At 44.0% G+C, this 12,625-nt stretch overlaps 1 protein-coding gene across 5 annotated transcripts in view; it reads right to left on the reverse strand.

The window, feature by feature from the left end:
• The window catches only part of blk (BLK proto-oncogene, Src family tyrosine kinase), a 128,625-nt gene that overhangs the window by 86,717 nt on the left and 29,283 nt on the right, over positions 1–12,625 (reverse strand). For all 5 annotated transcript variants that reach the window (XM_041188487.1, XM_041188488.1, XM_041188491.1 and 2 more), the window contains exon 4: positions 1,731–1,821. In XM_041188487.1, the coding sequence (XP_041044421.1) occupies positions 1,731–1,821 (91 nt within the window). The remainder of the gene's footprint in view (positions 1–1,730; positions 1,822–12,625) is intronic.

The raw sequence follows: 12,625 nt of genomic DNA on the forward strand, positions 1-12,625 counted from the left end.
TGGGGTGATTCGATGTGAGAAGCCGCCATTACAGCCGGCGGGTAAAACATTGTTTTCCCCGCCCACTACCGCACTCAGTGCAAATCTGGGGCAATTCCGCCCTAAGTCTAACTTTATCAAAACACCCTTTCCAAACTTAGAAAAATCTAAACTTACCTTTAGACCAACATGCAATGAAAACATTGGCAAATACGCAGCAATTCATATCCTTCTTTAAAAATAAAAGGTTGATAAAGCTTTATCAACAATTGCTCAGTTCTCTGCTAACTAAATGAATTTTTTGCAATATCAAACTTGTTGGTGTCAATTCACAAAGGTGCACAAGGATGGCCAATATGGAATAGGAAAATGCTGCAGTGGTGCAATCGTCCCAGTCCAGAGTTCAAGCAGATTGTTGCAGCCGAGTAGGGGGTGTTTGTTGTTTTATCTGCTGGACTACAGCTGACCAAGGTCTACTTGATTCTGATACTAGGGGTAAAAAAGTAGGAATATAACGTATCTCATTTTTCCTACTCCAACACCCTGATCAGGTACAAACCAAAAATGAAAAAAAAAGACAAGTTTATATGAAAAACAGTATGTCTGTTTCTTAAGCATTTAGATCAAATGAACTATAGGCCCAAAGAGGTTCATACCCTCTAATCCTAAACCACCTTTCTAGCTCACAGAAACAAGAACACACAAGTTACGAGTAATGAATTAACAGAATGATGGGGGAAAAGTCTCTTGAACAATGCAACTTCTTATGGATCATATTTTGCAATCAGCTTCAGGCAGCACTCACCACTGACCTCAAAGATCAAAGAAAGCTATCCACAAAGATCTGGTGATCTCTGTAGTATGGATTTCACCTTTCCTAACATTAATTTGAATCCAGCGACATGTCAAGGAGATCTCCTGCCGTCTAGCAACAGTTATGTTATCAAACGAGAGCAGCCAATCACATTGAAGAATTTTCACAGACAACAAATCAGGAAGTAAAGTGCACTGATTATCCTTGAGTTTTTAAATAAATTTTACATCGAGCAAAATAAAGTTTGGAACGTGCGCATTTAAAGCTGAAATAGCATAAACTTAAATAAATAAAAACTATGGAATTGCTATCAAAATTGAAAAAATTGATATTGCACAAATATAAAATTAGGTTTCCAGGGCCAGAGATGTTCTTCAGCAGTAGTTATGAGTTAGTATGTTGCTAAAAACCCAGCTACATCTCACTAACAAGAATTAACATTTTCAGGTATTTTTAGCAACAGTGTAAAAGATGGAAGGTCTCATCAGTTTAATGATTTCTATGGATTGCAGTCTGCGGGGACTTCAACAACACACCATGTGGAGGAGTGAAGAATCATTCATAGCAACTTCTGCATTTATGTGTTTCACACCATGTGTACTGATCCCAGAATTTCACAGTTGTAATGGTAGTGACGCTGACAGTTTTGCCATCATTACAACAGCAAAACCTGAACCAATATTTCTCACCAATTGCACTATATAAACACTGCACCCATAACTAATGCAGTAATATTAACTGATAGATTTAGTACCACTCCTGTACTATGCTGGCTAGTTTCACTTTGCATAAGATAGCCTATATTAAAAAGGTTAAGGAACGGCATCATTATTATCATCTACTCCATTATTCAAGACATTTTAAGGATTACATTTCAGAGCCTTGGAAAGCAGTTGCTTCTATTTAACCAAAAAAAGAAGCAATTACATTTACTTACTCTGTTAGGACAATCAGTTGTTCACCTTTCTTAAATCCCAGATCACGTTCACTTGTTGGTTCATAGTCGTACAATGCTACAACTCTCTTTTCTGCAGGAAGAAAGGCAATCAAGAAATGAGTTGTTGAATGGTTTGCCAATGGTCTGGTAAACACTCAAAAATCCAGTTTATTAAGAAAGGTGTTTTATCTTTATTTTTAATCACTCTCTGCACACCTGTCAGGGATTTCCACACATCTCACTCCTCTGGTCTTAACCCTCAGTTGCTGCAAATGTGTTTGCACTTGCAAAAATGCAACTAGATTGACAACTTCAAAATCTTGTGGTGTTAAGGTAATAAAAGCACCAACAAAAATCACACTTGTAACATCGAAGCACATATGAAAAGAAACATTTTGTAGGTGTTCAGTTTCGAAAGGATGAATACTTATTAGCGCCCTATTACTGACAAATAGACTATCTGGTGCATTATTAAAACATTTTCCCTCACTAAATTACAATAAAGTTTATATCCAGCTTGTACCGTATTGGTGTAGGTAAAATAGCTGTGCTTGTTTTTTCACCTGGTAAACTCCTTCCCTTCCCCAACTTATTTATTTAACTTATACACAGTCGTCAGCCCGAAGACCTTAGGAACATAGGAATATGGGAGCAGAAATAGGCCATTCAGCCAGTCGAGCCTGCTCAGCCATTCAATACGCTCAAGGCTGATCATCCACTTCAATGCCCTGTCCCCCCACACTATCCCCTTGGTCTTTATGTCGTTGGTATTTAGAAATCTGGCAATCTCTGCTGTAAACACACTCAGCGACTGAGCTTCCACAGCCCATTTTGTTTTATTTGAACTTCTGATAGATTATCAGGGCATATTCTCTAGTCCAGCAGGAAAGCAGCAGAATGTAAGGGTCTCACCAACTTCTTGCAGGGCCTTTTCATGTTAACCTTGATTTACTAGTCACCACACTGATGCTTGGGATGGGGGACTTGGGCATGAAGGAACCTGTAGTAATTATGGTTTTATTTGGTGTGTAATGTACCTTTAAGAATAATACTTGTTAAGGAAGATCACATGATCTGTAGTAACCAATAGGAGATTAACGAGGGCTACCCCAGCAGTTAGTTTAGAGATAGAATTGGATTTGAAAGCACACATGTTGTTGCTGCTGAGTCTATTGTACATGACCTTAATGTTTCCACCCAAAAAGTGCCTGCAGATCAACTCTATCACTAATAGTATAACTCGGCCATAATACAACAAGCTGGCAATGAGGGTAAAATAGGATTGGACAGAAGAATTCAAGTTAAAAAGAAAGGTTGATATACTCACCAGGTATGCTGTCATTTTAGGTGCAAATAGAAACGAGCTCCACTCCAAATGGCTGAGACATCTCCTGGAGCACTCCTGACATTAAAATAATAGTTATCAGGGTCGCAGGACCCCTGAGTCCACAGGACGGGACAGCAAAGCATTGGGAAAGGGAGAGAATCTGTATTTACATTGCAGAGTTTGTGGCAGCCTTGTAGGCTTAGTGGGTTGGAGAGGCTGGCAGACAGCTTGCACTTTCAAACAAAGCAGCAGTCAGAGCAGAAAGCAATGCTGCCATTTTAAATGTCAACAAAAAAAAAGGCCGGACTGGATTAGGAGGCCGCTGGGTCTCCCGAAGTGAGGGACGTCCAATATCAAAAGAGCCTGTGGAATAAACGGGGAAAATCCTGCAGAATCACCCAGCAAAGGGAGAGGAAATCGCTGCTATGTTTTTTTTCAGAACAGAAACAACCTTTTACAAAGTTAAAAGAGAAGGGCCCAAGGGGATCCCATCAAAACTGGAAAAACATGGGAAACAAAGCACAGAAAAGACAGCCTGAGAGAGAAAACGATGACTGTTCTTACAGTGGAATACATTTAAAATGTAAATACAAGAAAAATTGCTATGGACAGAAAATTAGAAGAGACACTAGAGAGAGGGCAACTCTGCGGAATGCAACAAGAGACCCCAGAGACAGGGCAACTCTGCTGGAGGCAATAAGAGACCCCAGAGTGAGGGCAATTCTGCTGGAGGCAATAAGAGACCCCAGAGAGAGGGCAATTCTGCTGGAGGTAACAAGAGACCCCAGAGGGAAGGCAACAAGAAATTAAACAGTTGAAAGTACAGTTGATTGTCCTTTAAGTTCAAATGCAAAAGGAATGTGGCACCATTCAGCAACATGAAGAAATGAAGGTCGTCTCAAACAGTGGAATGGAAGCACAACAGAAGAAACATGACGAGGGTTTGGGGAAGCCCTGGTGATCAGAGAGGGCTGACAGGAAGCCCTGAGAGCTGTGTATAGCTGGATTCAGCCAGGGGACAGGAGCTTAAATAAATTCCAAGGCAATGCCAGCTCAGTGAAGCTAGCTGTCTAGTAAAGAGCTGAACAATCAGCTGAATGGAGCCAAAGAAGCTTTGGAAGCAAAAGTCACAGAATTTCCCAAGAAGCCGACAGATAATGAAATTCTGGGAGACACAGTCACTGAGATCAGACAAATTGAGCTTGCATCTGATAACAATCTGGCCAGCAGTGAAATCAAGAAGATATTTAAGTCTGTGTGAAAAAAAGAAAAGTGCACATTCCAAGTGAGGGAGGTGATTTATTTGGGTCACCAGGTATATTCACAGGGCCTCCACCCGGTTGAGGAGAAAGTGAGAGCCATAAGACAGGCACCTGCTCCAAAGAGCACCTTAGAGCTCAAATCATTCCTAGGAATGATCAACTATAGGGGCCGTTCTTACCCAATTTGTCTACAGTGCTGGCCCCTCTGCATTCTCTATTCAAAAAGAACCATCATTGCCCTTGGGAGGCGTCCCAGAAAGAAGCTTTCATAAAGGTGAAGCAATTGTTGCTCTCGCCCAATCTATTAGTGCATTGTGACCAGACGAAAGAATTGGTGCTGACATGTGACGTGTCTCCCTACAGAGTGGGAGCAGTGCTTTCTCATTGGATGGATGATGGCACGGAATGACCAATCGGTTACGTATCAGGAATGCTCACCACAGCGGAAATGGGATAATCACAGATGGAAAAAGAAGGCCTGTCCATCTTACTTGATGTCAAGAAATTTCGCCAGTACATACATGGCCGCCATTTTACAATTGTTGCAGACCACAAACCATTGCTAGGATTGTTTAGTGAGGACAAGGCTATACCACCCATAGCCTCAGCAAATACAAAGATGGACCTCTTAAATCTTCAGAGAGTAGTCTTGCCCTGCTGCAGCAGTAGAGGCTACGAGGGAAAGGAATGACTGGTAAGTAGTGGGTAAGGTCGGGTAAATATTTACTACTTTTATCGTTTATAGTTTAAGGTCTTTTTGTGGTTTATAGTTTGTATATTCTGTAGTAATGAGGATCAGGAAAGAAGGGTCTAAAGTAATTGATTTAAAAGGTTTAATTTAAAGGGCTGTCATGGCAGGAGAGCTCAAAGCCATGGTGTACTCCTCGTGCTCCATGTGGGAAGCCGGGGACATTTCCAGTGCCCGGGACCAGCATGTGTGCAGGAAGTGTGCCCAGCTGCAGCTCCTGGAAGCTCAGGTTTCAGAGCTGGAACAGCGGCTGGGGACAGTGTGGAGCATCCGCGAGTCTGAGAGCATCGTGGATAGCACGTTTAGAGAGGTGGTCACACCGCAGATGAAGGGACTTGAGGAAGGAAGGGAATGGGTGACCACCAGGCAGTCCAAGAGAAACAGGCAGGTAGTTCAGGAGTCCCCTGGGGTCCTGCTCACAAATTGGTATTCTGTTTTGGAGACTGATGAGGGCACTGGTTCCTCCAGGGAGTGCGGATAGAGCCAAGCTTCTGGCACCACAAGCAGCCTGTCTGTACAGGAGGGGAGGAAAGGAGGAAGAGCAATAGTAATAGGGGATTCTATAGTCAGGGGAACAGATAGGTGCTACTGTGGCCATCAACATGACTCCAGGATGGTGTGTTGCCTCCCTGGCGCCAGGGTCCGGGATGTCACTGAATGGCTGCAGGGCATCCTGAAGGGGGAGGGTGATAAGGCAGAGGTCATGGTACATGTTGGTACCAATGACAAAGGTAGAAAGAGGGATGAGGTCTTGCATCAAGAATTCAGGGAGTTAGGCAGTAGACTAAAAAGCAAGACCTCTCAGGTTGTAATCTCTGGATTAGCAAGCACAGAAATAGGAGAATAGCGCAGATGAATATGTGGCTTAAGAGTTGGTGCAGGAGGGAGGATTTCAGAGTTCTGGATCACTATGACTGTTTCTGGGGAAGATGGGACCTGTACAAGCGGGATGGTCTACATCTGAACCAGAGCAAGACTAACATCCTTGTGGGTGGGTTTGCTAGTGCTGTTGGGAGGAGTTTAAACTAACTTAGCAGGGGGAGGGGACACAGGATGTTAACAGAATAGGGACATGTCATAATACAGTAAAACAATCAAGTCAGAGGGAGTACAGCTGCATTAAGTTTCAAGGGAGTAAGGCAAGGCTGGATGACCTCTACTTTAATGCCAGGAGTGTTACAGGTAAAACGGATGAGTTAAGGGTGAGGATTGACATGTGGAATTGTGATATAGTAGCCATCACAAAGACGTGGTTGAGGGAGGGGCAGGATTGGCAGCTCAACATTCCAGAATATAGAATCTTCAGGTGAGGGGGGTAAAAGAGGAGGAGGCATTGCATTATTAGTTAAGGAGTTAGTTACTGCAGTAAGGAGAGATGATATCTTGGAGGGGGTGTCGAATGAAGCTTTGTGGATAGAGCTTAGGAATAAAAAAGGGGCAGCCACATTGTTAGATGTTTATTGTAGACCCTCAGATGGTCAGTGGGAAATTGGAGAGCAAGTATGTGCACAATATGCACATAAATGATAACAATAGAGTAATTATATTAGGTGATTTAAACTTTCTCAACATTAATTGGGATAGACATAGTGTTAATGGCTTGGATGTAGTGGACTTCTTGAAATGTGTACAGGAGAACTTTTTAGGTCAATATGTAGTGGGTCCAACAAGGGGCAGCACAGTGCTGGACCTAATTCTGGGGAATGAAGCCGGACAGGTGACTGAGGTGGTGGTGGGGGAGCATTTTAGCAATAGCGACCACAACATGGTACGGTTTAAGTTTGTCATGGACAAAGAAATAGACAAGTTGCAAAAAAATGCTTTGAATTAGGGGAGAGTGGATTTTAGTAAAATAAGGCAGGATCTGGCTAAGGTAGACTGGGAACAGCTACTTGTGGGGAAATCTGCAGAAGAGCAGTGGGGGCGTTCAAAAAGGAAATGGGGAGGGTACAGGCTCAACATGTTCCCTCTATAGTGATAGGAAGGAGTAACAAGCCCAGAGAACCATGGATGACGAGATATTCAGGATACGATGAGAAAGAAAAGAGAGGCTTTTAGCAGGTACAAGGGGAGCAAATCAGCAGAGGCATTAATGGAGTACAGAAAGTGCAAGGTGGAGCTTAAGAAAACAATTAGGAGAACAAAGAGGGGATATGGGAAAGCTCTGGCTAGTAAAAGTAGGGAAAATCCCAAGATGTTCTATAAGTATATCAATGGGAAGAGGATAACCAGGGAAAGAGTAGGGCCCATTAGGGATCAAGGGGGCAATCTATGGGTGGAGCCAGAAGACATCGGTAAAGTGTTGAACGAATAATTCACATCTGTCTTCACCCAAGAGAATGAGGATGAAGGTATGGAACTCGGAGAGAGAGACTGCGAGGTTCTTGAGCAAGTTGATACAGGGAGTGACAACATATTGGAGGCGTTGGCAGGCTTAAAAATGGACAAATCTCCAGGTCCGGATGATTTGTGTCCCAGACTGCTGAGGGAGGCAAGGGAGATGATCGCAGGGGCTCTACCCAAATTTTTAATTCCTCTCTGGCCATGGGGGAGGTGCCAGAGGACTGGAGAACAGCTAATGTGGTTCTGCTATTTAAGAAGGGTTGTAGAGATAAGCCAGGGAACTACAGCCAGTGAGTCTCACATCAGTGGTAAGGAAACTATTGGAGAAAATTCTGAAGGAGAGTATCTATCTCCACTTGGAGAGGCAAGGTTTGATCAGGGATAGTCAGCATGGCTTTTTCAGAGGGAGGTCATGCCTAACAAATGTGATTGAATGTTTTGAGGAGGTGACCAGGTGTGTAGATGAGGGGAGTGCAGTTGATGTAGTTTATATGGATTTCAGCAAAGCCTTTGGCAAGGTCCTGCATGGGAGACTTATAAAGAAGGCAAATGCACATGGGATACAGGGTAATTTGGTAAGGTGGATTCAAAATTGGCTTAGCTGTAGGAGACAGAGGGTGATGACAGGAGGATGCTTTAGTGACTAGAAGCCAGTGTCCAGTGGTGTATCACAGGGATCTGTGCTGGGTCCCCTATTATTTGTCATTTATATAAATGACATAGATAACTATGTGGAGGGTAGGATTAGGAAGTTTGCAGATGACACAAAGATTGGCCAGGTTGTGGCTAACAGTGAGGTTGAATGTCTTGGGCTACAGGAAGACATAGACGGGATGGTCAAATGGACAGATAAGTGGCAGATGGAATTTAATGTGTGAGGTGATACACTTTGGAAGGAGTAATTTGACAAGGAAGTATTCAATGAATGGCATGACACTAGGAAGTTCTGAGGAACAAAGGGACCTTGGCGTGTGTGTCCATAGATCTCTGAAGGCGGAGGGGCATGTTAGTGCGGTGGTGAAAAAGGCATATGGGACACTTGCCTTTATCAATCGAGGCATAGGTTACAAAAGTAGGGAGGTCACTTTGGAGTTGTATAGAACCTTGGTGAGGTAACAGCTGGAGTACTGTGTGCAGTTCTAGTCGCCACATTATAGGAAGGATATGATTTAACTGGAGGGGGTGCAGAGGAGATTCACCAGGATGTTGCCTGGGATGAAACATTTAAGTTATGAAGAGAGGTTGGATGGACTTGGGTTGTTTTGTTGGAGCAGAGAAGACTGAGGGGTGACCTGATCGAGGTGTACAAGATTATGTGGGTAGGGAGCAGCTGTTCCCCTTAGTTGAGGTGTCAGTCACGAGAGGACACAGGTTCAAGGTGAGGGGCAGGAGGTTTAGGGGGGATGTGAGGAAAAACTTTTTTACCCTGAGGGTGGTGACGGTCTGGAATGCACTGCTTGGGAGGGTGTTGGAGGTGGGTTGCCTCACACCCTTTAAAAAGTACCTGGATGAGCACTTGGCATGTCATAACATTCAAGGCTATGGGCCAAGTGCTGGTAAATGGGATTAAGTAGGTATGTCAGGTGTTTCTGACGTGTCGGTGCAGACTCGATGGACTGAAAGGCCTCTTCTGCGCTGTGATTCTGTGATTCTGTGACTTTTATTCTGGCAGCAAACAAATACACTTTCTTACACAGGCCTGGAAATCAAATTGGAAACGCCAATGCCCTTAGTCATTTGCTTTTGCACCTCCCAGTTCCACAGGGATTTGTTTTACTGTTAAATTTCTTAGATTTCTCACCGGTATGTGCTCGACAGTTCAGAGACTGGACAAGTCAGGACCCAGTCCTATGAGAACAAGAGCTATATGGTTGGTCTCAGGAGCCCCTATCTGATGGAATGAAACTGTACTTCAACAGAAGACATGAAATAACCAGTCAGGATGGCAGCTTATTGTGGGGTGCACGAGTGATCGTTCCTCCAAAAGGAAGGGAGCCACTTTTAATTGAACTACACAGGAATTTCCCGAATTAAGACCCTAGCATGCAGCCATCTACGGAGGTCTGGGATGGATGGCGAAATAGGGTTTAATAAAGCACTGTGTGCAATGTCAGAAACTGCAAAATTTGCCAGTGACAGCTTCGTTACATCCATGGGAGTAGCCAGGTAGACCCTGGGTGCAGTTACACATTGCTCCCAGGAAAGGTCCAACATCATCAATGTTTCTGCTCATTGTCGATGCCCATTCAAAATGGTTGGGCATATATGAGGTGAGGTCACCAATGTTGACTGCTACAAATGAGAAACTACGTCAGAGTTTAGCCATTCACGGACTACCAGAAATAGTTGTTTCTGATAATGAGCATGGCATTTATGAGTGCTGAGTTTCAACGGTTTATCAGCCTCAACGGTATCACTCGTGAAAACTGCACCATACCACCCTCCCTCAAATAGACTGGCTGAAAGGGCAGTTCAAATGTTCAAAGCAGGCGTGAAAAAGCCAACTGGAGATTCCTTGGCAACCAAGCTAGCACTCTTGCTTTTTCATTACAGGACTACCCCTCACACAACAACAGGTGTCACACCTGCGGAGTAATTGTTGAAATGGCATCTCAGGACGAGACTGAGCTTATTAATGCCGAATTTAGAGGGGAAGGTAGAAAGGAGTCAGGGCAGCCAGAAAACTAGACACTGTGGGAGAAACGGTATATGTAAAAAATTTCGGGAAAGGACCAAAGTGGTTACCAGGTGAAATAAGTGCAATGACTGGACCTCCATCTTACCATGTGGAGGTGGAAGACTGGATCATCAGTAAACATGTGGATCATTTAAGGAAGAGAGAAGCAAATCAGCAAGTTATGGCTCCACCAGTGTTCATGACCAGGTCTGCGTTTCCTGTTGAGGATACTCAATGCAGGACAGACATGTCTGATGTTCCTGTAAGAGTTGAGGATGCAGAACTGCAAGTGCCCATCGAAGCACCTGATGTTCAGGCAATTCCGGAAAAGGAGGTTCCTGACAAAGAATCTGAAGTTGTGGAGCTGCAACATTCCACATGTACCAGGAAACTATCTGAAAGACTGAACTTGTAAATTCCTCACCCAGTGTAAAATATGTACTAATAGATATAGCCGAGTTAAAGGAGGAGGAATGTAGTAATTATGGTTTTATTTAGTGTCTAATGTACCTTTAAGAATAATACTTGTTAAGGAAGATCACATGACCTGTAGTAACCAATAGGAGATTAGCACGGGCTACCTCAGCAGTAAGTGCAGTGATGGAGTTGGAGTTGAAAGCACATTTGTAGTTGCTTCTGAGTATATTATAAATAAACTTAGGGCAGGATATTCCCCCCGTTGGGGGTAAAGTTGAAGTTCGATCAGTGCCCCCAATCAGGGGCGCGGCGCCATTTTATGTGGGTGGGCTAATTTAGGCCCGCCCAGTGTGATGTCCGCACGGGAAGCGCGATGTGCTCCCTGTGCAGGCAGGGGGGATTCCCCAAACCTGCGAGTGTTCACTTTCACACATGCGCAGGAAAGAGCGAACTCATCTCCCTGAGGTTAATTGTTGCCTCATGGAGATCGGCTGTTCTGTCAAAAATAACCTTAAGGTTGGACGGGCAGGCCCATTAATTAGTTAAATGAGTCTGTCAATGGCCCCAATTGGCCATTGACAGGTCGGTGGGCGCACAGCTGACTTTGCTGCACCCACCTTCCTGAAAATTTAATGGGGTGTGGTGATGTCGGGAGTTCCAACCAACATCACCACACATCATTTTACGTGTCGGCGAGCGGGCCCTGCCCCCCCACAGGCCCTGCCACCCATGGGCCCCACCCCCCCACGGGCCCCGCCCCCCCACTCACCGACAGGAAATTCCTGCTCTCAATGTTTCCACCCAAGAAGTGTCTGCAGATCAACTCTTATCCCTAATAGTACAACTCTGCCACCCTACAACAGAGCCTTAAACTTTTTATATGTAATTTAAGGAATTTAGCCACTTATAGATCAGAGCCTGAATCTTTGCAGAGGCAGAAGGGCTCTTGCACCTTAGCCCTGAATCTGGCACCCACAATATTCACTGGGGATTAATGGGGGCAGGTTGTACTTTGCACATTCAGGGTTCAGGGAGGCAGTTGTACATGTAGAAGTGCAGCTGTCTTCAAACAGGACCAATTTTCATTGCTGGGATTACTAAAACACAACTCATGGGGTTTAGACATTTGAAGAAAAGGTTTAGGGCCAACAGAATTATTTGGAAAGAATTTTGGAGAAATAAGGTTGCCTTTTGGAGAGGTAAGATGCCCTTTGGGAGAGGTCAGGTGCCCATTGGGAGATTTCAGGTGCCCTTTGGGAGAGGTCAGGTACCCCTTTGGGACTGTTAAAAATAGACATGAATGTGCATAAAAAGTGGATAAGCTCTGTGGAACTGTCAAGCTATCAAGTCATTTAAGTCCCCAGGCCCTTTATATTTCTGAAAAACAATCAGTCTACAGTTGAAAATAATCAGTGCTTGCTATTTTACTGTTTGTTGACATAATTAGTGCTGCTTGAGAGCCTCCACAAGCTATCATTATCACAGTTGGGGACCTGTAAGTTCACAGTTTGATTGACAGATCCAAGTGGTAATAAAGAGATCTGTCTTTGATGTGGGATCTGAAGACAAATGTATATTTTCATAAGGAATTAGGTACTTGAAGGAAATATTTGTTTATATATTGGAATAGGTACTTGAATGGATTTAAATGTTATAAATGAGAATGTTTTTTAAATATAGTGAAATCTGCCATTTAGAGTTAGACATTTATTTCATTTCATCTCACTACAGTTCCTGAAGTCTGTCCATGTTGGTTACTGGGTGAGTTGGTATGGTGAGTATAAGAGCAAAGGGTGGTGTATGGGGAGCATGGGTTGGTATGAGTTGGCACTAAGTTGGCATAGGAGCTATAAAGCATTATGGGGATGAGTGTGGAGGTCATGGGTTGGTATGGAGGGTATGAGGAGCCATGGGGGATGGGTGGAGGGCATGAGGTGATATGAGTTGACATGAATGGGGCATGGACAGTGTGTGGGGTGTGAGGGGGGAAGGCCAGAGGGTTTTTTGTTTAATTTTTCTTATCATAACTGAAGCAAAGTCCTAGAGCACCGAGGCAGCCCTCTTACACAATGCACACTGGCACCTGCCAGCCCTTGTGGCTGCCTCTAAACTCTTTTGGGG

The sequence above is a fragment of the Carcharodon carcharias genome, chromosome 5, assembly GCF_017639515.1.
Source record: "Carcharodon carcharias isolate sCarCar2 chromosome 5, sCarCar2.pri, whole genome shotgun sequence".
NCBI classification, from domain to species: domain Eukaryota; kingdom Metazoa; phylum Chordata; class Chondrichthyes; order Lamniformes; family Lamnidae; genus Carcharodon; species Carcharodon carcharias.